The following is a 25,274-nucleotide window of genomic DNA, read 5'->3' as shown; positions in this document are numbered from 1 at the left end:
TCCTGGATTAAGTTATTAAGTTCCTTGTCTAGACAAACTAAGAATCTCAAGACCAAAGTGATCCCACCAGCCTCCTGGATTAAGTTATTATGTTTGTTTTAAAAGTGAGTTATTGTCTAGACAAACTAAGAATGTCAAGACCAAAGTGATCCCACCCGCCTCCTGGATTAAGTTATTAAGTTCCTTGTCTAGACAAACTAAGAATCTCAAGACCAAAGTGATCCCACCAGCCTCCTGGATTAAGTTATTAAGTTCCTTGTCTAGACAAACTAAGAATCTCAAGACCAAAGTGATCCCACCAGCCTCCTGGATTAAGTTATTATGTTTGTTTTAAAAGTGAGTTATTGTCTAGACAAACTAAGAATGTCAAGACCAAAGTGATCCCACCAGCCTCCTGGATTAAGTTATTAAGTTCCTTGTCTAGACAAACTAAGAATCTCAAGACCAAAGTGATCCCACCAGCCTCCTGGATTAAGTTATTATGTTTGTTTTAAAAGTGAGTTATTGTCTAGACAAACTAAGAATGTCAAGACCAAAGTGATCCCACCCGCCTCCTGGATTAAGTTATTAAGTTCCTTGTCTAGACAAACTAAGAATCTCAAGACCAAAGTGATCCCACCAGCCTCCTGGATTAAGTTATTAAGTTCCTTGTCTAGACAAACTAAGAATCTCAAGACCAAAGTGATCCCACCAGCCTCCTGGATTAAGTTATTATGTTTGTTTTAAAAGTGAGTTATTGTCTAGACAAACTAAGAATGTCAAGACCAAAGTGATCCCACCAGCCTCCTGGATTAAGTTATTAAGTTCCTTGTGTAGACAAACTAAGAATCTCAAGACCAAAGTGATCCCACCAGCCTCCTGGATTAAGTTATTATGTTTGTTTTAAAAGTGAGTTATTGTCTAGACAAACTAAGAATCTCAAGACCAAAGTGATCCCACCAGCCTCCTGGATTAAGTTATTAAGTTCCTTGTCTAGACAAACTAAGAATCTCAAGACCAAAGTGATCCCACCAGCCTCCTGGATTAAGTTATTATGTTTGTTTTAAAAGTGAGTTATTGTCTAGACAAACTAAGAATGTCAAGACCAAAGTGATCCCACCAGCCTCCTGGATTAAGTTATTAAGTTCCTTGTGTAGACAAACTAAAAATCTCAAGACCAAAGTGATCCCACCAGCCTCCTGGATTAAGTTATTATGTTTGTTTTAAAAGTGAGTTATTGTCTAGACAAACTAAGAATGTCAAGACCAAAGTGATCCCACCCGCCTCCTGGATTAAGTTATTAAGTTCCTTGTCTAGACAAACTAAGAATCTCAAGACCAAAGTGATCCCACTAACCTCCTGGATTAAGTTATTATGTTTGTTTTAAAAGTGACTAGTTCTTGTCTAGACAGACTAAGAATGTCAACACTAACCTCCTGGATTAAGTTATTATGTTTGATTGTTTTCCTGGCCTTCATGATCCTTACAATGGCTGCTTGCAAGTACAACTTTCTGTCTTCATCTACAGCTGAGTGGGTACTTTCTACTTCCTGAGCAAACAAAGCAGCTTTTGATTAGTAGATTCAAATACATTAGCAATCCTACATCTAAGAAAAACCTAAGACTATCAACAAATGGTTCTGAGATTAAATTACAACTCAACAAAGCATCTGCTCTGTCTCTCAATTCTTAAATTTATTATCTAACAAGACATTGTTAGGCACTTCTACACTATGTCTTATGCCGATAAGTCAAACGGAGATAACGCTCAAATAAAGAAATCAAATAACACATGCAAAAAAAGGCCAACAATATAAGTTAGTGGACGCTGATAGTGAAAGTTGAACAAGAAGTTGAATAATAAGGAAGCGTCAAGCTAAAACTCTTTGTTCATAAAACCTGCCTCTCTCTAAAGCTAATCTTCCTAAAAATCCTAGTCTGGTTTTTACTAGTATCATCATTGTCTTTTAAGTCAAAACTTTCCCTTTCTATGAAACAAATATCTAATTTCTAATCATAACAATATTATCAAAAACTGATCAATACTGCAATAGAGAAACCTAAGACAATGGTTTTTGGAAGATTAAAAAAAATAAAATTGAGATGGTAAGGTCATCTGAAAATAATGTCACAGCTAACAGGGGTGAAGGTTGCAACAACCCAAAAGTAAAAAAAAAATAATAAAAAAATAAAGGCAGATCAAAGCGTAATGAATCGACAATGTGGAAACAAGTTTCACGTCTAAATAACAATTCATGGAAATATTGGTTTTGAATTTTAACAAGGCTTGTCGACCTGTTGACCTTAATGATCTAAACTAAACTACAGTAAAATAAATTTAAAAACTACTACCTGCTAGCTCAATTCAAATTCATTTTACTATTACAGGAGCAGTTCAAACATTTTTAAAAATGTTTATCTGATTGAAAACAAAGTTTCACTTCTGCTCAGATACCATGCAAATCAACAAAAAAGACATAAGTTCTACAGAACTCTTTTCGCCCTTAAAAGACTTCCAGATTTAAAAAAAAAATCATTTAAGAAGAGCTCTAGTTTTTTTTTTTTTCTATTTCAGGGACTTCTGAAAATCCAAGAGGTGGAGGAAACTCAAATTACCAAATAGTAGTAGTTAAAAATGCTTTGCAATTATTGAGAGTCACCCACTAATATAATACAAATTACCTGAGGATTTTCTTTTTGAATAGCTGCCATTATCTTAAATTTGGTTCTTTTGTTACTGTAGGTTAAGTTTAAGGCTAATGTTGAATTCTCTGTGACTAAGTTCTGAGAAAGAGAAACAATTACAACATAGGTCAGTGTTAGACATTCCAGGAAATAGTTGAATATTAAAAATGAAAAAAAAAAAGCATTGGATATACTGCAATATTTTTTTATGGGTCTTGATTGTTCCCTAATAAATTCAAAGTCAGTCAGTCCATTATTAATTTCCCAGTTTGACAGCATTTCAGATTTTAATTACTTAGTAGAAACAAATTCCAAAGCCCCAAATTTCAATGATTTAGAGGGGAGGTAAATCAGTGCATTTACTTAATTTAGTCATGTACCACTAGTGGAGTAGAACAAAGGTGCATTCAGTCATGTACCACTAGTGAAGTAGAAGAAAGGTGCATTCAGTCATGTACCACTAGTGGAGTAGAAGAAAGGTGCATTCAGTCATGTACCACTAGTGGAGTAGAAGAAAGGTGCATTCAGTCATGTACCACTAGTGGAGTAAAACAAAGGTGCATTCAGTCATGTACCACTAGTGGAGTAGAAGAAAGGTGCATTCAGTCATGTACCACTAGTGAAGTAGAAGAAAGGTGCATTCAGTCATGTACCACTAGTGGAGTAGAAGAAAGGTGCATTCAGTCATGTACCACTAGTGAAGTAGAAGAAAGGTGCATTCAGTCATGTACCACTAGTGAAGTAGAAGAAAGGTGCATTCAGTCATGTACCATTAGTGGAGTAGAAGAAAGGTGCATTCAGTCATGTACCATTAGTGGAGTAGAAGAAAGGTGCATTCAGTCATGTACCACTAGTGAAGTAGAAGAAAGGTGCATTCAGTCATGTACCACTAGTGAAGTAGAAGAAAGGTGCATTCAGTCATGTACCACTAGTGGAGTAGAAGAAAGGTGCATTCAGTCATGTACCACTAGTGAAGTAGAAGAAAGGTGCATTCAGTCATGTACCACTAGTGGAGTAGAAGAAAGGTGCATTCAGTCATGTACCACTAGTGAAGTAGAAGAAAGGTGCATTCAGTCATGTACCACTAGTGGAGTAGAAGAAAGGTGCATTCAGTCATGTACCACTAGTGGAGTAAAACAAAGGTGCATTCAGTCATGTACCACTAGTGGAGTAGAAGAAAGGTGCATTCAGTCATGTACCACTAGTGAAGTAGAAGAAAGGTGCATTCAGTCATGTACCACTAGTGGAGTAGAAAAAAGGTGCATTCAGTCATGTACCATTAGTGGAGTAGAAGAAAGGTGCATTCAGTCATGTACCACTAGTGAAGTAGAAGAAAGGTGCATTCAGTCATGTACCACTAGTGAAGTAGAAGAAAGGTGCATTCAGTCATGTACCACTAGTGGAGTAGAAGAAAGGTGCATTCAGTCATGTACCACTAGTGGAGTAGAAGAAAGGTGCAATCAGTCATGTACCACTAGTGAAGTAGAAGAAAGGTGCATTCAGTCATGTACCACTAGTGAAGTAGAAGAAAGGTGCATTCAGTCATGTACCACTAGTGGAGTAGAAGAAAGGTGCATTCAGTCATGTACCACTAGTGGAGTAGAAGAAAGGTGCATTCAGTCATTTACCACTAGTGGAGTAGAAGAAAGGTGCATTCACTCATGTACCACTAGTGAAGTAGAAGAAAGGTGCATTCAGTCATTTACCACTAGTGAAGTAGAAGAAAGGTGCATTCAGTCATGTACCACTAGTGGAGTAGAAGAAAGGTGCATTCAGTCATGTACCACTAGTGGAGTAGAAGAAAGGTGCAATCAGTCATGTACCACTAGTGAAGTAGAAGAAAGGTGCATTCAGTCATGTACCACTAGTGGAGTAGAAGAAAGGTGCATTCAGTCATGTACCACTAGTGGAGTAGAAGAAAGGTGCATTCAGTCATGTACCACTAGTGGAGTAGACGAAAGGTGCACTCAGTCATGTATCACTAGTGGAGTAGAAGAAAGGTGCATTCAGTCATGTACCACTAGTGGAGTAAAACAAAGGTGCATTCAGTCATGTACCACTAGTGGAGTAGAAGAAAGGTGCATTCAGTCATGTACCACTAGTGAAGTAGAAGAGAGGTGCATTCAGTCATGTACCACTAGTGGAGTAGAACAAAGGTGCATTCAGTCATGTACCATTAGTGGAGTAGAAGAAAGGTGCATTCAGTCATGTACCACTAGTGAAGTAGAAGAAAGGTGCATTCAGTCATGTACCACTAGTGAAGTAGAAGAAAGGTGCATTCAGTCATGTACCACTAGTGGAGTAGAAGAAAGGTGCATTCAGTCATGTACCACTAGTGGAGTAGAAGAAAGGTGCAATCAGTCATGTACCACTAGTGAAGTAGAAGAAAGGTGCATTCAGTCATGTACCACTAGTGAAGTAGAAGAAAGGTGCATTCAGTCATGTACCACTAGTGGAGTAGAAGAAAGGTGCATTCAGTCATGTACCACTAGTGGAGTAGAAGAAAGGTGCATTCAGTCATTTACCACTAGTGGAGTAGAAGAAAGGTGCATTCACTCATGTACCACTAGTGAAGTAGAAGAAAGGTGCATTCAGTCATTTACCACTAGTGAAGTAGAAGAAAGGTGCATTCAGTCATGTACCACTAGTGGAGTAGAAGAAAGGTGCATTCAGTCATGTACCACTAGTGGAGTAGAAGAAAGGTGCATTCAGTCATGTATCACTAGTGAAGTAGAAGAAAGGTGCATTCAGTCATGTACCACTAGTGGAGTAGAACAAAGGTGCATTCAGTCATTTACCATTAGTGAATTAGAAGAAAGGTGCATTCAGTCATTTACCACTAGTGAAGTAGAAGAAAGGTGCAATCAGTCATGTACCACTAGTGGAGTAGAAGAAAGGTGCATTCAGTCATGTACCAATAGTGGAGTAAAACAAAGGTGCATTCAGTCATGTACCACTAGTCGAGTAGAAGAAAGGTGCATTCAGTCATGTACCACTAGTGAAGTAGAAGAAAGGTGCAATCAGTCATGTACCAATAGTGGAGTAGAAGAAAGGTGCATTCAGTCATGTACCACTAGTGAAGTAGAAGAAAGGTGCATTCAGTCATGTACCACTAGTGGAGTAAAACAAAGGTGCATTCAGTCATGTACCACTAGTGGAGTAGAAGAAAGGTGCATTCACTCATGTACCACTAGTGAAGTAGAAGAAAGGTGCATTCAGTCATTTACCACTAGTGAAGTAGAAGAAAGGTGCATTCAGTCATGTACCACTAATGGAGTAAAACAAAGGTGCATTCAGTCATGTACCACTAGTGGAGTAGAAGAAAGGTGCATTCAGTCATGTACCACTAGTGGAGTAAAACAAAGGTGCATTCAGTCATGTACCACTAGTGGAGTAAAACAAAGGTGCATTCAGTCATGTACCACTAGTGAAGTAGAAAAAAGGTGCATTCAGTCATGTACCACTAATGGAGTAAAACAAAGGTGCATTCAGTCATGTACCACTAGTGAAGTAGAAGAAAGGTGCATTCAGTCATGTACCACTAGTGAAGTAGAAGAAAGGTGCATTCAGTCATGTACCACTAGTGGAGTAGAAGAAAGGTGCATTCAGTCATGTACCACTAGTGGAGTAGAAGAAAGGTGCAATCAGTCATGTACCACTAGTGAAGTAGAAGAAAGATGCATTCAGTCATGTACCACTAGTGAAGTAGAAGAAAGGTGCATTCAGTCATGTACCACTAGTGGAGTAGAAGAAAGGTGCATTCAGTCATGTACCACTAGTGGAGTAGAAGAAAGGTGCATTCAGTCATACACCACTAGTGGAGTAGAAGAAAGGTGCATTCAGTCATGTACCACTAGTGGAGTAGAAGAAAGGTGCATTCAGTCATGTACCACTAGTGGAGTAGAAGAAAGGTGCATTCAGTCATGTACCACTAGTGGAGTAGAAGAAAGGTGCATTCAGTCATGTATCACTAGTGGAGTAGAAGAAAGGTGCATTCAGTCATGTACCACTAGTGGAGTAGAACAAAGGTGCATTCAGTCATGTATCACTAGTGAAGTAGAAGAAAGGTGCATTCAGTCATGTACCACTAGTGGAGTAGAACAAAGGTGCATTCAGTCATTTACCATTAGTGAATTAGAAGAAAGGTGCATTCAGTCATTTACCACTAGTGAAGTAGAAGAAAGGTGCAATCAGTCATGTACTAATAGTGGAGTAGAAGAAAGGTGCATTCAGTCATGTACCACTAGTCGAGTAGAAGAAAGGTGCATTCAGTCATGTACCACTAGTGAAGTAGAAGAAAGGTGCAATAAGTCATGTACCAATAGTGGAGTAGAAGAAAGGTGCATTCAGTCATGTACCACTAGTGAAGTAGAAGAAAGGTGCATTCAGTCATGTACCACTAGTGGAGTAAAACAAAGGTGCATTCAGTCATGTACCACTAGTGAAGAAGAAGAAAGGTGCATTCAGTCATGTACCACTAGTGAAGTAGAAGAAAGGTGCATTCAGTCATGTACCACTAGTGGAGTAGAAGAAAGGTGCATTCAGTCATGTACCACTAGTGGAGTAAAACAAAGGTGCATTCAGTCATGTACCACTAGTGAAGTAGAAGAAAGGTGCATTCAGTCATGTACCACTAATGGAGTAAAACAAAGGTGCATTCAGTCATGTACCACTAGTGGAGTAGAAGAAAGGTGCATTCAGTCATGTACCACTAGTGGAGTAGAAGAAAGGTGCATTCAGTCATGTACCACTAGTGGAGTAAAACAAAGGTGCATTCAGTCATGTACCACTAGTGAAGTAGAAGAAAGGTGCATTCAGTCATGTACCACTAGTGAAGTAGAAGAAAGGTGCATTCAGTCATGTACCACTAGTGGAGTAAAACAAAGGTGCATTCAGTCATGTACCACTAGTGAAGTAGAAGAAAGGTGCATTCAGTCATGTACCACTAGTGGAGTAGAACAAAGGTGCATTCAGTCATGTACCACTAGTGAAGTAGAAGAAAGGTGCATTCAGTCATGTACCACTAGTGAATTAGAAGAAAGGTGCAATCAGTCATGTACCACTAGAGGAGTAGAACAAAGGTGCATTCAGTCATGTACCACTAGTGAAGTAGAAGAAAGGTGCATTCAGTCATGTACCACTAGTGGAGTAGAAGAAAGGTGCAATCAGTCATGTACCACTAGTGGAGTAGAAGAAAGGTGCATTCAGTCATGTACCACTAGTGAAGTAGAGGAGAAGAAAGGTGCATTCAGTCATGTACCACTAGTGGAGTAGAAGAAAGGTGCATTCAGTCATGTACCACTAGTGGAGTAGAAGAAAGGTGCATTCAGTCATGTACCACTAGTGGAGTAGAAGAAAGGTGCATTCAGTCATGTACCACTAGTGAAGTAGAAGAAAGGTGCATTCAGTAATGTACCACTAGTGGAGTAGAACAAAGGTGCATTCAGTCATGTACCACTAGTGGAGTAGAAGAAAGGTGCATTCAGTCATGTACCACTAGTGGAGTAGAACAAAGGTGCATTCAGTCATGTATCACTAGTGAAGTAGAACAAAGGTGCATTCAGTCATGTACCACTAGTGAAGTAGAACAAAGGTGCATTCAGTCATGTACCACTAGTGGAGTAGACAATAAACTACTATAAGCCAACCAAGACATACTTCATGTGTCAACAATATCTTGGTATCTACAAGTGTTTGCAGCTGTTTGACCAGCTCCTTCTCTGGCAAGTCTGTACTTGTCCTGATGTCAGAGAAATGCAGGGAATCACTCGTTTCAAAAGGAAGTAATGTTGCCATCTGGAATGTGCTCATGGTCACAATGTAGGATTTTTTTAAATAACACAGCTTTAGCTCAACTGTAGGTGGAAAAAACAAATATCAGTGTTGGTGCTTACATTATGAAGGACATTTATAAAGTTGATGGTTGGTGATTACACTATGAAAGAGGACATATAAAGTTGACTGTTGGTGCTTACATTATGAAAGAGGACATATAAAGTTGACTGTTGGTGCTTACATTATTAAGGACATATAAAGTTGACTGTTGGTGCTTACATTATGAAAGAGGACATATAAAGTTGACTGTTGGTGCTTACATTATGAAAGAGGACATATAAAGTTGACTGTTGGTGCTTACATTATAAAGGACATATATCAAGTAAACTGTAAGGGCCTATTAAGACGAGTGTGTTTTGTTTTTGAGGGAGGGTATAATATGGCTTGAGAAGATGAATTATCTCTATATAATGTGTGTCTCTACATAGCAATTTGATGTTAAGTCTAGATCTATGAATGACAAAATACAAAAGTTATGTGTAAAGAGTAAGCTAAATTGCAAAAAAAAAAAAAAAATTGAGCGGCCCCCAAAGTTTGTTAATGGGAATGAGGGTATTCTATTGGAAGATGCAAAAAAAAAAAAAAAAAAAAAGGCGATGTCACTGTAATAATGGCTCTTCATTTAAAAACTTGTGCGAGGGAGGGAGCTACAACTGATAGGCCTAACAAGTGTTTGGGCGTACTCTATATTAGAGGGTTGCAAACCATTTGAAGGATGAAAGAAACAAAAGCGGGTCTTATTAAATTTGAGAAACAGAAAATAATGGTGTTGGGGGTGACTGGGAGTGTTGTAAAGCAGGCCGTTATCATGGCAAAATAAACATAAACAAACTATTGGAACCACAGTATCACTGGTCATCAACATCAAACTCCATTTCAGTGAGGGCTTGAGAGATTCATAGCCTCTCTTTCAAAAGCCCAGGACAGAAACCCTGCTATTTTGCGTAGTGCATGTATGTCACCTGTGGTTATATGGAAGTATAGACGAAGATCAGCAAGTCTAAGACAGTCGAAAAGAATAGGAGACAGTTTCTCTTGATATTCTACTAAAAATAGCTGCTGACCAGGAAAATTGGAGAGATTTGGTTACTCAGTGTCACAGCACCCCTACGACAATAGTGAAGGGTCAGATGATAATAAAAGTCAATATGTTTTTCTTCATTTTTGTTTTCCACTAAACAACTAAGACAATTTCTTATTAAGAAACACTGTCCAACATATTACTAAAATCCCAAACTGGTCTGAAAAAATACTCAAACCCCATGTTTAGTATAGCTATTCTAATAGATGAACAGATTGTTCCCTTGATAAGGAATCCATTCTTTGATTCCACCAACTCACCATTACTCAATGCCTGCATCCATGTCAACTTCCTTCCATTAAATTTTTTATTGTAAAACTCTTCAAACTGGGAAAAAAAAATAATTACATCACAATAAATATGTTTGAAATGAAACTAGATCTAATACTGTTGTAACTGCAAGTTTGTTATTAAGCAAATATCAAACTTACCAATCGAACACTTTTTTCTAGCTGTTGTGGTATGTGAAAAGAAATATTATTTTGCTGTGTAATTGGCCAGGCTCCTGCCTAACAGAACAAAATGTTTACATATGATTAATATAGCAATCAAACTGTACCATTTTCAAATGATCCTTCACAATCACAAGAGTTCTATAATGAATTTGAAACTAAAGAGGGATGAAAAGATAAACAACTATTAACACAAAGTGGGTGGGGCAAACATTTCAGAATGGAAGGTTATAAAATACATCTAAATGCCTGCCCCATATATCTCTACCTCAGTTACAATTAACAATTCTGGAAACAAATGAATGATCATAGCAAACAATTGTAAGTCTATTTGCACTAAATGACACAATACATTTTACAACTGGACTCAAACGTTTTCTATTTTGATATGAAAGTTTAATAATTCATCATGAAATCAACATTGATTGTTACCTATTATAATCATTATTGGGAATAAAGAATCTAATTTGCATATATCATGATCAAAAGTGCAATTGTAATAACTGTGAAGAAAGTAATTGTTCAGCAGAAAACAGCTCCATCTGGGAAAATATCTAGTCTACAGTTAGGTCTCTCTTCTGGACATGTAAAATTCTATCATGCTTTGTCGAACTTGAGGACAATACATTATTATTATTATATGTTGGTATACTATAATTTAATGTTAGGGAAGCTATGTCTTGAGTAGATGCTAGTGTCATTGGCCAAGCCAGAAGAGACCAGGTTATAGTGTCAGAAAAAACAACTTTATGTCAGACCAGATTTGTAAAAGACCTTGAATAGATGTAAACACACATACTTTAGAAATACTTTTAGAGAAAGATAATAATTATGTAAACAATCCAGATAAGTCTTTGTATGAGACAATATAAGGAAAAAAAAAACTTAACTAGGGTCATTATTCTGGGATGGATTGTTATTAATATCCTGTATCATCACTGTGCTTTACAGATATAATAATAATAATAATACATTTTTTCAAGTTATTTTTCTATTCGTACATGTGAACATGTTCATTACTGGATTACTTGTTCATTACTGGATTACTTGTTCATTGAAGTGAGTTGGAAAGTGTTCAACTCAAGAAGAAATCTTCTACACTGTCTGTTGGACAGTTGGGGTACCACACAACATTTGTTGACAGTCTTTCTCCATTTTCTCTGTCTTTTGCCTTGGATAGAACCTGTTTCAATGGCCACTGTTTTATGTTGTCTTCCCAGAGAAAACGCTGGGAGTTTCTTCAATGTGTTTAAATAGAAGCACTAGGTCATGCAATTAGGGGAGACACAAAATGTGTTTCAATAGAAGCACTAGGTCATGCAATTAGGGGAGACACAAAATGTGTTTCAATAGAAGCACTAGGTCATGCAATTAGGGGAGACATGAAATGTGTTTCAATAGAAGCACTAGGTCATGCAATTAGGGGAGACACGAAATGTGTTGAAATAGAAGCACTAGGTCATGCAATTAGGGGAGACACGAAATGTGTTTCAATAGAAGCACTAGGTCATGCAATTAGGGGAGACACAAAATGTGTTTCAATAGAAGCACTGGGTCATGCAATTAGGGGAGACACGAAATGTGTTGAAATAGAAGCACTAGGTCATGCAATTAGGGGAGACACGAAATGTGTTGAAATAGAAGCACTAGGTCATGCAATTAGGGGAGACACAAAATGTGTTTAAATAGAAGCACTAGGTCATGCAATTAGGGGAGACACGAAATGTGTTTAAATAGAAGCACTAGGTCATGCAATTAGGGGAGACACGAAATGTGTTTAAATAGAAGCACTAGGTCATGCAATTAGGGGAGACACAAAATGTGTTTAAATAGAAGCACTAGGTCATGCAATTAGGGGAGACACGAAATGTGTTTAAATAGAAGTACTAGGTCATGCAATTAGGGGAGACACGAAATGTGTTTAAATAGAAGCACTAGGTCATGCAATTAGGGGAGACACGAAATGTGTTTAAATAGAAGCACTAGGTCATGCAATTAGGGGAGACACGAAATGCTGACAGCTTGCATTATGGGTCTATATCCTACACCAGTTTACTCTAATAATATTGACGCTTTTATTTCCTGTGCAAATAGAAAAAAAAAAACATTTGACTGACCTGAAATACTAAGATGTTGAAGTTGACTCCTAATGCTGCATTTCGTTCATTCAAGAAAGCATAAAAGTTGACCACATGATCACTACTAACACTAACATCTGTGAACATTCTGTGTAACTTGTTAGTGAACTCATAGCCACAAGCTTGCTGAAACAAAGACAATGACAACTAGAGAGATGAGGTCAGCTGGGTTTAATTTTTGTTGTAAACTAGTTGAAAAGATATGAGAGTAAATGTAATTAGAGTGAAAGATCTCAGGAATATAAATAAATAACCAAGTCATTAACAGTACAGGAAGTCTAACCAAGACACAGAGTACAAGAAGTCTAACCAAGACACAGAGTACAGGAAGTCTAACCAAGACACAGAGTACAAGAAGTCTAACCAAGACACAGAGTACAAGAAGTCTAACCAAGACATATGAGTACAAGAAGTCTAACCAAGACACAGAGTACAAGAAGTCTAACCAAGACACAGAGTACAAGAAGTCTAACCAAGACACAGAGTACAGGAAGTCTAACCAAGACACAGAGTACAAGAAGTCTAACCAAGACATAAGAGTACAAGAAGTCTAGCCAAAACACAGAGTACAGGAAGTCTAACCAAGACACAGAGTACAAGAAGTCTAACCAAGACACAGAGTACAAGAAGTCTAACCAAAACACAGAGTACAGGAAGTCTAACCAAGACATATGAGTACAAGAAGTCTAACCATGACACAGAGTACAGGAAGTCTAACCAAGACACAGAGTACAAGAAGTCTAACCAAGACTTAGAGTACAGGAAGTCTAACCAAGACACAGAGTACAAGAAGTCTAACCAAAACACAGAGTACAAGAAGTCTAACCAAGACACAGAGTACAGGAAGTCTAACCAAGACACAGAGTACAAGAAGTCTAACCAAAACACAGAGTACAGGAAGTCTAACCAAGACACAGAGTACAAGAAGTCTAACCAAGACACAGAGTACAAGAAGTCTAACCAAGACATATGAGTACAAGAAGTCTAACCAAGACACAGAGTACAAGAAGTCTAACCAAGACACAGAGTACAAGAAGTCTAACCAAGACACAGAGTACAAGAAGTCTAACCAAGACACAGAGTACAAGAAGTCTAACCAAGACACAGAGTACAAGAAGTCTAACCAAAACACAGAGTACAGGAAGTCTAACCAAGACAAAGAGTACAGGAAGTCTAACCAAGACACAGAGTACAAGAAGTCTAACCAAGACATAAGAGTACAAGAAGTCTAGCCAAGACACAGAGTACAGGAAGTCTAACCAAGACACAGAGTACAAGAAGTCTAACCAAGACATATGAGTACAAGAAGTCTAACCAAGACACAGAGTACAAGAAGTCTAACCAAGACACAGAGTACAGGAAGTCTAACCAAGACAAAGAGTACAGGAAGTCTAACCAAGACACAGAGTACAAGAAGTCTAACCAAGACATAAGAGTACAAGAAGTCTAGCCAAGACACAGAGTACAGGAAGTCTAACCAAGACACAGAGTACAAGAAGTCTAACCAAGACATATGAGTACAAGAAGTCTAACCAAGACACAGAGTACAAGAAGTCTAACCAAGACACAGAGTACAGGAAGTCTAACCAAGACACAGAGTACAAGAAGTCTAACCAAGACACAGAGTACAAGAAGTCTAACCAAGACACAGAGTACAGGAAGTCTAACCAAGACACAGAGTACAAGAAGTCTAACCAAAACACAGAGTACAGGAAGTCTAACCAAGACATATGAGTACAAGAAGTCTAACCATGACACAGAGTACAGGAAGTCTAACCAAGACACAGAGTACAGGAAGTCTAACCAAGACATATGAGTACAAGAAGTCTAACCAAGACATATGAGTACAAGAAATCTAACCAAGACACAGAGTACGGGAAGTCTAACCAAGTATTAGAGTACAGGAAGTATAACCAAGACATATGAGTACAAAAAGTCTAACCAAGACACAGCTTATAGGAAGACCATACATTGATTAATATAAACTCCATAAGACACAGTTCATTCGCATATTGCTTTGACATCATTAGAAAACTAGGAAATACCTTGAGTCTGGTGATCATACTTTCTTCAGCATCCATGCTAGCAGACTGACTGTAAATTAGACGTTTGGCCAGCATGCGTGAATAAAACTAGTAAGTAAAAAATAAAGCAAACTATCAATTCAAAAAAGTATCAAATAGTAAATCTAATTAAGACAATTCAAATGTTTTCAATTATGTGTTTAAGAAAACAGTGCAAGGATCAGCTCCATAACTTCAATGATTCATTGAACTCTAAAGAGACAAGAAGCCAACTCACTCTTTGAAAGACATCTTTATCATCCAGGTATTTAAATATAATGATGCTACCAGACAACTTCTCATCCAGCTCCACATCCCCAACACCCTTGGTACTTTTCTTGAGCAAACTGTCGCAATATTTGGCCAGCTGGACAACATGGAGATAGGCATTAGAATGTGTTCAACAAAAACTAAAACAAAGTCATCACATTAATGGAAGTCCAACATGCAGACAGACATTGATGTTGGTTGACAAGTAATAAGTAATCACATTAATGTTAGTTCAACATGCAGACAGACATTGATGTTGGTTGACAAGTAATAAGTAATCACATTAATGTTAGTTCAACATGCAGACAGACATTGATGTTGGTTGACAAGTAATCACACTAATGTTAGTTCAACATGCAGACAGACATTGATGTTGGTTGACAAGTAATTAGTAATCACACTAATGTTAGTTCAACATGCAGACAGACAATGATGTATGTTGACTTCTAGAAGACACAACATAATAATTAGACATACTGAAATTGGTGAAACAATGTATATTTACCAGTTCTGGAGATCTGTTAGGTTGCCTTGAATTCTGAGGTTTATGATTTATTACAGCAGAACAAGCCTAGACAATTAAAAATACATAGCTATCAAATTAACAGTGATTCTTTCATTGTTAAAAAAATATAGTTTAAACAGCTGAACTTAACAATTGGAAATTGAAACTTATGGAAGTCATGTAGAAACTAACTTAAGCCTTGAACTATAATTAATTATATAGCTCTATGTATACATGTGTGAGTAGTATGACAGACACATTTTCTAGGACTATAGCTAATTAAAAAAATTTCAGTTGTCAATATGGTTGGGGCAAACCTAAACAGACTTACTTTATCTAAAGCTCCAGTGAAAGCCTGATCATTATTAAAGACATCAGCAATCAATTCTTTGAATTTATGGTAGACTTTTAACATTGCTTCCACAAACTGTGGAAAATTATTTGAAACAATTTTAAAAAAAGCTACAAACTATTTTGAACACAAAAATGTTGAGCTGCTCCAGAAGGGAACTAAAAAAATAAAAGTGCTTTTGAAACAAATATCATCTCCTTCAATTAGTGTTTTTAAAGCTCACTCTTTTGTTTTTAAAACTGTCTACCATGGTATGGATATTTATGCCTATACATATAAACCAATTTTAAAACAAGGCAAAATATTCATTTTAATACTACGTATTGTGTGTTATGGCAAGACCTATTCCTAAAAATGTTTAGAATATGTTGCAGGTCTTTTAGTTTTAAAATTAAAAATGAATATTTTTTAAATAGAAAAATAGGTAATTAATAAGTAATAGGTCTTAACTATTTATAGACAAACTTAAAAAAAAACAACTGATGATGTTATTAAAGAGCCCTAAGGGAAAGTCATTCTCAGCTCCAACAAGATCAAAGTTTGTTTGTGTGAGTACACATGAGCATAGAATCACATAGTTATGTAGTATGTAAAAGCTAGGAGGTCTCATTGATAAACACTGAATCAAATTTATATTATTTCCAATTTATTTAGAAAAAATCTACAAACATTTATTTTAAACAAAAAAAAAATATTTTCTTATTATTGTCTAATTTATGTTTAATTTATTTCTTTGTCAGACATCACAATTTAAAATTTGTGTAAGTCAATGAAATAACATTATGTATTAAAAAACAACCAATAATTAAAATCCAAAGTATTAAAAGATTCAAGACCAACTTACTGTGGGGTCATTCTTAAGACTAACAACTGACTGGATCCCTTGTTGTTTGATATGACTTTCTACTTCCTTCACCAAAACTTCCAGACCTTTATGAATTGGCTTTAACAGTATGTACAAGTTGGTTAAATCTAAAATAAACAAAAATAAGTTTAGGCAACTAGAGGCAGACTTTTTAAAATGCTTATCTAATTGAATTAAAGTAATTAAAGACTAGAAATTACTTAACTCCTTAAATGTGGCTGTACTTTCTACATTTTGACTACATTTTCCCTTAAATTCATTTTCATACCTAGAAAGTATTAGTTCTGTGTAAAATGTGATTTTTGCTATAAAATTATGGTTAACATATTTGTTCTAATAAGATTTTAACTTTTAAGATAGCTTTAACTCATTGACTGCGGTGTTTCTTTTTAAAAAAAATGCTACTTTTTTTTTAAAACAAGAAAATGTTCCAAACATGGCTAAAACAAAAATTTATTGTTTAAGTACCAATGATGCTATAGTAACATATTTGGTATCAAAGTAAAGGTAAATGAATGGAGAATGTGAAAATGTAAACATCTTTCTAGTTAAATATAAGATACAAATTATAATCTAAATAATATGACACTCAGAAAAAAAAATGGATGCCAACTTTGGAACTTTTGAGACCTAAATTTAGATTTTGTTCTTTGTATTACTGTTGAAACAGCATATTTAGACTATTTACAACATTTTCAAAAAGAAATGTGATAAAACAGTCAATAAAAGAAGATGAATCATTGATTATATTATTATTTTTACTTGGTTTTTTAGTCAGAAAAAAAGTGAAAATTATTGTGCTTTTCGAGATCATTACTACCAATAACAATAGATACCAGTACTAAATCTATCAACCAAATGCACTCAAATATTATGTACATTTGAATCAATGGGATATAGATCCAGATTTGTCTTCTTTTTATTTGCCTAGAACATCTTTCATTCTAATACTAGACCAGTGCAAGACATAGGCTAGCGAGAGATCAAAGCCTAAATCTCTTAGATGAAGGACAATAAAAATCCTAATTCATTTTACCTAAGATTTAGACATCTAATAGATCATTATTACTGTTCCTTTGTGATAAATTAAGGATCTAGAATAGTTTTATATTTTACTTTTATTTAGTAGTAAACCTTTTGGAGTGCAACTTGAACCAGTATATTGATGGTGATGATTTTTACCAAAAAACAATGCTACAAAAAATAGCTAGAAAATATACCAAGAAAAGGCCCAGCATGGTGGATGAATATTGGATTTAGATCTGCCATTTCTGTTGTTTTCATTTATCTTAGGCTTAGATCTATAGGAATCTACAAAGGTGTAAAGATAAAAGCATAGATCTAGTGAAATCTAGTCAACCTTGATCTACATTCAAGACCTAGCCCTAGTCTAAGGCTAAGGCCTAAGCATATAAGGCAATACTAGATCTAAATCTAAATGCTAATAATGTCCAAGTCTGCTTCATCCTATGCTAAATCTTGATCAAGATCTTCATTATTACAATTCATAGAAGTATAAATAAAACAATAATAAAGCTTCTTCAGTAGTAAACATTGTGGGTGTGTCTTGGACAAGCATAGCATGATGTTGTAGATTTTTATAGATAAACAATACTAAAAAAAAATAAAGAAAATGGGGAAAAAATGCCCACAGTGGATGATTATTTGATGTAGATCTACCATTTCCTTTCTTTTTATTTACCATAAGCTTAGATCTAGAGAAATCTCTAGATCTAGAGTCCAAGTCTAGAGATAAAAGCTTAGATCTAGTCAATCTCGATCTACAGTGGACTACAGACTACACCTAGCCTACTGACAATAATAGATTTAGATCTAAATACTAATAATATAGATATAAACACGCTAAATTTAGACCTACCTGGATCTAATCTATATATCTAGATCAAATTCTTCATTATTACTATTTATTTGTGATAAATTTTAGAATAATTATAAAGTTTCTTCAGTAGTCAACATTGTGGGTGTGTCTTGGACTAGCGTAGTCATGGCGACGTTTTTTTACATTGTAAAAAAAGTAATAAATAAATGTCTAAATAAAGCCAAAAGCTTCTTATTTCTATGTAAACAAAGGATGAAGAACTCTTTTATAAAGTAAAAATAGTTCCACTGTTGTTAGTTAAAAATTTCAATTTAAAAATGCAACGAAACAAAGGTAGGGTAAGAACGTCTATGGGATAGACGTTCCGTGCGTTTAGGGGTAGACAGACCGTCTATGGGATAGACGCTCCGCACTCATTGAGTTAATCACAATGAGCTTCATGTAAAACAGAAACAAAAATATGAATATGTGACTTTTTTATTTAAATCTATAAATCTATGAAATGTGACTTTTTGATTTAAATCTAAAAATCTATGAACATGTTTCTTTCAAAGAACAATAGTTATATGTAAGTGCAAGCAACAAATAAATGAAGAAAATGGTTAAAGCTTGATGACACCAAGGCTTCAACAAGACAGGAATAATTCTTGAAGAGTGAAGCCAACACACACCACGCACCTTTTCTTTTCTCCTGCTCCACCATGTCCTTACATTCTCCATGCAGAAAATCTATGATGTCTGCAACCATTCGTGTCTGTACCTCATGCGTTACTTTTGCATAAGAAGTGCTATGAAGAAATTTCCTACTCCGAAAATTTTCATTATCTAGCCTTTGAATAACCTGGTGACAGTCAGATAGGAGAGTTTAGTCTCAATGTTTTAATGGATCAATAAATGATAAGTTGAACATAAACATATCTATTTGTCTTACCTTTTCTAAATATTCTGAACATGTACAATCTGCCTTCAGTCTGGCAGCTTCGTGACGATAAAATTCTCCAGTCTCCTTCAGAAACTGATTTTCAAATATTTCTTGATATAACTAAAGACAAAAAAAAAAGTATTAGTATAAAAATAATAAAATTTTTGACACACTTTAAAATCAATGGACATACAATTATAATTGAACATTGAAGTTATTACCACTAATTTGTATATTTCAAAAAGAATATTTATAAAGTAATTTACTTTGGATTTCTTTAACACTTTGATTTGTAAGCTAAAAACTATGTCTTCTAATTTTGTTTACCAACTCACTGCCACTAAAATTAAAGTAAAAAAAAATTCACTTTATGTTTTTATTTCTAAGTCATTACGTGAAAATTTTAAGACAAACACCCACCCACAAAATCTTATTTAAGATATCTGATAATATAAACAGTGAATAATGTAACTCTTCTAGAAGTTTTTAAGAATACATATTAATGTGTATTCCCCAACCTTTATAAATCTCCAATGTTTCTTTTGTAAGTGCTCTCTTCTAAGCCAGTTAAAGTAGAAAGCTGATAAATGAGCTTTGAGGTCCACCTTTCAGCTCACATATTAGACAAAGTGTTGGCCTATGGTTCATCTCAAACACTTTTTCATGAGACACTCCCATCCATATATATTGCAAGTTAAGGTGGATTTTGCTTTGGTGGTAGAGGAGCCAGCCATTTTTCGTATAGCACACTTTTCTTCCAGAGCTGAGGCCCATGTTTTTTCACTATCCATAGCTTTCTTGATCATTGTCTCTCTCCAACTAGTGCGGTCTAGGCCTTGTCTTCCCAATGGCCAGTATCAATGTTTTCTGTTTTTAGGTCCGTTTTATTACATTCACGTAACGGAGGTGGGGACGACCAGTTTTTCTTGAGCCAGGGGTGAGTTGCCCGTAAATAATAATTTTTGGGATGCGATTGTCTTCCATCCTTCGAATATGTCCAAGCCAGCTTGCAAGTGGCACTGTCTGAGGACTGCAAAGATGCTGGGAGGCCTGTTTGCCCAAGGATCTCAAAATTAAATACTCTCTCTTGCCATGTGAATTTCAAGATGCTTTGGACACAGCGCAAGTGGAATGAGTTTAGTTTAAACAAAGTAAAGCTTCACAAACAATCAATAACACACACCTTGCCTAAGTGATATCAGGGTACTGAGTGTCTGTTTATTTGTGTGTGTGTACTTTTAAGAGAATTATTTAATTCACTTGACATTGCACAGAAAGAAAATAAACATTCTTCTCACCTCTAAAGGAGATTTTTTCTTATATTCAGCCACATCTACAAATGATGTCACAACACTGTGAACTACTGTCTGATTGACATCATAACCAGTTCTGTCCCTTAAGTGAACAACAAAACCAAAAGAAAAATGTGATGTAGCAAATGGTTTACCTTGATCATATATACATTGCTTAAGTAGAGATAGTAAACAAAAAATAGCTGAAAATGCTAACAACTTGATTAACAAATGTGAAAAAAAAAAAAAGAATGGGTCATTTTTATAAGACAGAGCAGTCAAATGTTAGACCAGCTAAATGGTTGTCACTTACTTGGCAATCTCTTGTAAGAGGAGCACCACCAGTTTATGTTTGACAGGATCTATCATCACATTTTTCCAGATGTCTTTAGCAAGCTGCAAGTGAAAAAGAATGCAGAACTAATGCAAGGAGTGGCAGATAAATAATAACAAGTTCAATAAAAGTACTCAGATTGCTGAGGAAATCAGAGAACTAACAGAATGCAGTGGGAATCAGTAAAGTAAGAAAATGCAGTGAAAATTAGTGAAGTAATGCAGTGGAGATCTATGAAGTAACATGTTATTTGCGGGACGTGTGACTGAGAGGTTTAAACTACTTGGCTACCTATCAAGGAGCTAGAGTTCTACACCTGACTTGAGATGAAGGTTTACTTAGTGCCTAAAGGCAGCATGGAAAACCTTTTCCAGATACTTCCTTCCCCCACAGGTCCACAAAAGAGATTGGACCATAATATGCTATAAGCATGAAAGAATAGAAAACCATTTAAGCAAAATATTAAACATAACAAAAACTTTGTAAATTTTTTTTATTTTATTAGTTTTAAGTAAGCGTTGATGACCAAAGCAATGCATGTAAGTGATGCTATCAAAAAGAAACTATGAGATTAAATCTGTCAGAGAAGTTTACCTCGCCAATCTCAAGCAAACAATCAGCATCCACTGGGAATACACCATAGTTCATATCTGCATCCGAATATTTCTGCTTCTTAATGTAAGTATTGTTGAGGTAGCTGAAAAAAAAGTAACAAATTGAAAAAAAAAAAAAACACACTAAAAGGTAGAAAATAATAATTAAAAAAAAAGTGTTTGGTGTGTTTAGTTAAAGTGAAATTCACACCTAATGCTTTTTTTAAAAATAACTATTTTTTACTTTTTAATGTGTTTTAATTTAAAGGTCATATTGATATCAACTCTGTCTGTCTGGTAAAGATTTTTAACATGTTATTTCTCCCACACCCATTCTTGGATCAAGTTGAAACTTTACACAATTATCTACTGTACGGTACCTAACAAAACATAGATAAAAAAATAAAAATTAACCAATTAGTCAATTTATTACTGGTAATTATTTTGTTTGATACCAACAAGGGTATCCAACAGTTGGGATAAGTAAATATATGTCACTGTATTTCTGTAGAAGGAAAATAAATCTTTAGTTAAAATGGCAAATCTAACCATGCCAATTAACAAATCCATAACAAAGTGTTCTTTATAATTGATTAATATACATACAGCCTTTTATATAATCCTAAATTAACATACAGTCTTTGATATAATCTTTAATTAACATACAGTCTTTGATATAATCTTTAATTAACATACAGTCTTTGATATTATCTTTAATTAACATACATTCTTTGATATAATCTTTACATTAGGATTTAATTATTTTTTTTACTCAAATTATCCTTCAATTCTTTGTGCTTAATTCTCTACACAAGGTTTATTTCTCCTTAGCTTAGTACATTTTTTCCAAATATTCTATGTGAAAACAAAATAAATTAATAAAAACTAAATGATTACTTAATTGGTTGATTTTTTTATTGGTTAATGTGTTTTCATCGAGCATAACCATGTATGTAAAATTTGGTGAAAATTAGATGAGTAAAGGTGGTCGAAAAATGACTGTAAAAATAAAAAAAGAAATGAAACATACAAGAAAAGTACAGAGCAAGTTAATATCAGCATTGTAAAAAGGAAACATGATTTAGTAGTATCCTGCTGTGAAATAGAATATCTTTTTGTTCTAGAGGAACACTACTTTACATCCAAATGTAAAATATAAATATCTTTTTGTTCTAGAGCAGGGGTTCTCAACCTGCGGGACGCAACCCCCTTGAGGGTCGATTGACGATTTGCCAGGGGTCGCCTAAGACCATCGAAAATATGGATAGTTTTTGTCTATTCTTCTATTGCTGAATATGTGTGTGTGTGTGTGTGTGGGGGGGGGGGGGTTGCGGAAGAGTGGGGGATTGTAAAAAGAGGTCGATGAGCATGAAAGGTTGAGAACCGCTGTTCTAGAGGAATGCTACTTTACATCCAAACATAAAATATAAATATCTTTTTGTTCTAGAGGAATGCTACTTTACATCCAAACATAAAATATAAATATCTTTTTGTTCTAGAGGAACGCTACTTTACATCCAAACATAAAATATAAATATCTTTTTGTTCTAGAGGAACGCTACTTTACATCCAAATATAAAATATAAATATCTTTTTGTTCTAGAGGAACGCTACTTTACATCCAAACATAAAATATAAATATCTTTTTGTTCTAGAGGAACGCTACTTTACATCCAAACATAAAATATAAATATCTTTTTGTTCTAGAGGAACGCTACTTTACATCCAAACATAAAATATAAATATCTTTTTGTTCAAGAGGAACGCTACTTTACATCCAAACATAAAATATAAATATCTTTTTGTTCTAGAGGAACGCTACTTTACATCCAAACATAAAATATAAATATCTTTTTGTTCTAGAGGAACGCTACTTTACATCCAAACATAAAATATAAATATCTTTTTGTTCTAGAGGAATGCTACTTTACATCCAAACATAAAATATAAATATCTTTTTGTTCAAGAGGAATGCTACTTTACATCCAAACATAAAATATAAATATCTTTTTGTTCTAGAGGAACGCTACTTTACATCCAAACATAAAATATAAATATAATTTTTTGTTCTAGAGGAACGCTACTTTAAACTCTTGGACTCAAAAGTTTGCTCACAACCTATTCTCTTTGGCCTCTTTTTCTGACCAAGAAATATTTTTTTCAAAAGTCTGTGCTATGCATTTTGATGATTAATATGTAATTTTTGGATTATTGTCTATCAAATCATTAGATACAGATAAAAAAAAAAGTTATGACCATTCATTAAGACAATTTATTAATTGGTAGCAGATTTTCATCTCATTATAATAACTGTAGAAAACTTTTTTGATATTAAAAAAAAGGGGGGGGGGGGTGATCTTACCCGTATAACTGGTTCAAATATCCAGCACCTGTGTTAAAACGTTCCCAATGTTTGTGATACATTTCAAGCATGTGCTCTTCACCAGCAGAAATGATTTCCTTAAAAAAAAAAATTACTTAAACATTTTTTTAATAAAGCTTGAACTCTAAAAATTGTAATGAAATACGTATTTCATCCTAGGTCAAATTCTTCTTCTTCTTCCTCGTTCTCATTTTATATGTCAGAGAGTTCAGATCAGTAATCCTATATTTGAGTGGTTTCCAGATCAGGCAGTTCTCCGTATAGTTTTTGTTCAATAGGAGGGTTTTGGGACCAGAGTCTTGTTCGGGCCTCTTGATATAGTATGCAGCTTTAAAGAACATGATCAGCATTTTCTGGGCAGGTTTCGCTCGTCCCGACTTTAAGCTTTGAGAATATATGTTGTCTCATTCTGTTGTGTCCGGTTCTGAGTCGAAAAATTATGCGTTGGTCATGTCGAGATAGCTTATAATAGGTGTCCTTTTTCTTGTAATTGGGATGTGAGCTGGTCCAATTCTCATTTATTCTACACTATAAAATTTTTATCATTTCTTCTGGGTAAAGAGGGATTTTCATTTGTTTGTTCATTCTTCCATCTTTGGCCAGTATGTCTGCTGTTTCACTGTCTTCTAATTCAATGTGTGCTGGAATCCATTGAAGAACAGTTTCCTTGCTGTTGATGTTAAGGTTTACAAGAGCTTTCCTGAGTTGCTTTATGTAGGAAGTATCAGAATATTTTTCAGGCTTTGAAGGACTGTTTTGGCATCAGTCAGTAATACAATTTGGCTGTTGGTGTACATGGGTAGTTTATTAGTGTGGTAGTTGCTAGTTCCAATGCTTGGCTTTCTGCTCTATGGCTGTTCAAGAGATCACCAGTTGCAATTGACTTTTCCAGTCTTTCTCCATTGAACCATTCAATTAGTATGCCAGCTCCTCCGTTTGTGTTGGATTTTAGAGAGGATCCATCTGTGTAAACTCTGACCCATTGGTTGTTGGGGTAATGGCTTTTTAGAAATTCCTTGAGATCTGTTTGGTTGTGATTGGTTATTTTTTATACACTTTCTTATAGGAGGGAGGGAACTCTGGTCCCAGGGAGGAAAAGCATTATGCTGCTTCATTGATTCAATAGTTCTATTTCCTAAGTGGTATTTCTTTTTAAAGTTCTGTGATTTCTGAACAAAATGAGTTCTTTTTAGTCGGTTTTGGGTGCCAGTCTTGTGAATTTGAGTGGGTGCCTGTCAAAGGATTCTATTTTGATGAATTGGGACAGGTTTTTTTTCTTCTCTTCTTTCTTCCAAAGAGACCAAGGCTGCAATTTTTTACCAAGGCTCTAATGGGTGTTGTTTTTATAGCCCCTGTCATAATCCTAAGGCCTATATTTTGTACGTTGTCTATTTTCTGTAAGTTGGTTTTGACTGCTGAGCCCCAAGCTGTGGCACTGTATTCTAGAGTGTCAAATGTTTTATAAGGTTATAAAATAAAATATGACTTATTGTGGGAGCTAGTAAAAAGTAACCACTTTCATTCTCAATAAATATTCAACGGAGGTTGGAAGTAAATTTACAGCTTTTACCTGGTGCAAACATCGAACATGTTCTTCAAGGAATTCTTTAGTACTTTGATATAAACTGTCACCATGTGGCTCTGGAAGGGCTGTACACAGCTTATACACATCTGTACACTTAAGT

General features: G+C 35.3%; 1 protein-coding gene across 5 annotated transcripts in view; it reads right to left on the bottom strand.

Annotated features, from left to right (window-relative positions):
• Positions 1-25,274, bottom strand: part of LOC106060611 (cullin-2-like) — a 31,179-nt gene that overhangs the window by 1,928 nt on the left and 3,977 nt on the right. For all 5 annotated transcript variants that reach the window (XM_056039163.1, XM_056039158.1, XM_056039177.1 and 2 more), the window contains 18 exons: positions 25,160-25,263; positions 23,569-23,666; positions 21,208-21,310; positions 20,593-20,675; positions 20,286-20,382; positions 18,997-19,107; positions 18,744-18,906; positions 16,205-16,332; positions 15,340-15,435; positions 15,009-15,074; positions 14,472-14,600; positions 14,216-14,302; positions 12,150-12,296; positions 10,012-10,089; positions 9,841-9,907; positions 8,323-8,519; positions 2,662-2,763; positions 1,413-1,529 (listed from right to left, as the gene is read on the bottom strand). In XM_056039163.1, the coding sequence (XP_055895138.1) occupies positions 1,413-1,529; positions 2,662-2,763; positions 8,323-8,519; positions 9,841-9,907; positions 10,012-10,089; positions 12,150-12,296; positions 14,216-14,302; positions 14,472-14,600; positions 15,009-15,074; positions 15,340-15,435; positions 16,205-16,332; positions 18,744-18,906; positions 18,997-19,107; positions 20,286-20,382; positions 20,593-20,675; positions 21,208-21,310; positions 23,569-23,666; positions 25,160-25,263 (1,973 nt within the window). The remainder of the gene's footprint in view (positions 1-1,412; positions 1,530-2,661; positions 2,764-8,322; positions 8,520-9,840; positions 9,908-10,011; positions 10,090-12,149; positions 12,297-14,215; positions 14,303-14,471; positions 14,601-15,008; positions 15,075-15,339; positions 15,436-16,204; positions 16,333-18,743; positions 18,907-18,996; positions 19,108-20,285; positions 20,383-20,592; positions 20,676-21,207; positions 21,311-23,568; positions 23,667-25,159; positions 25,264-25,274) is intronic.

This window comes from Biomphalaria glabrata, chromosome 1, assembly GCF_947242115.1.
Source record: "Biomphalaria glabrata chromosome 1, xgBioGlab47.1, whole genome shotgun sequence".
In the NCBI taxonomy this organism is placed as follows: domain Eukaryota; kingdom Metazoa; phylum Mollusca; class Gastropoda; family Planorbidae; genus Biomphalaria; species Biomphalaria glabrata.
The sequence above is the reverse complement of the archived record's forward strand: the minus strand, read 5'-3'. Positions and strand labels throughout refer to the sequence as shown.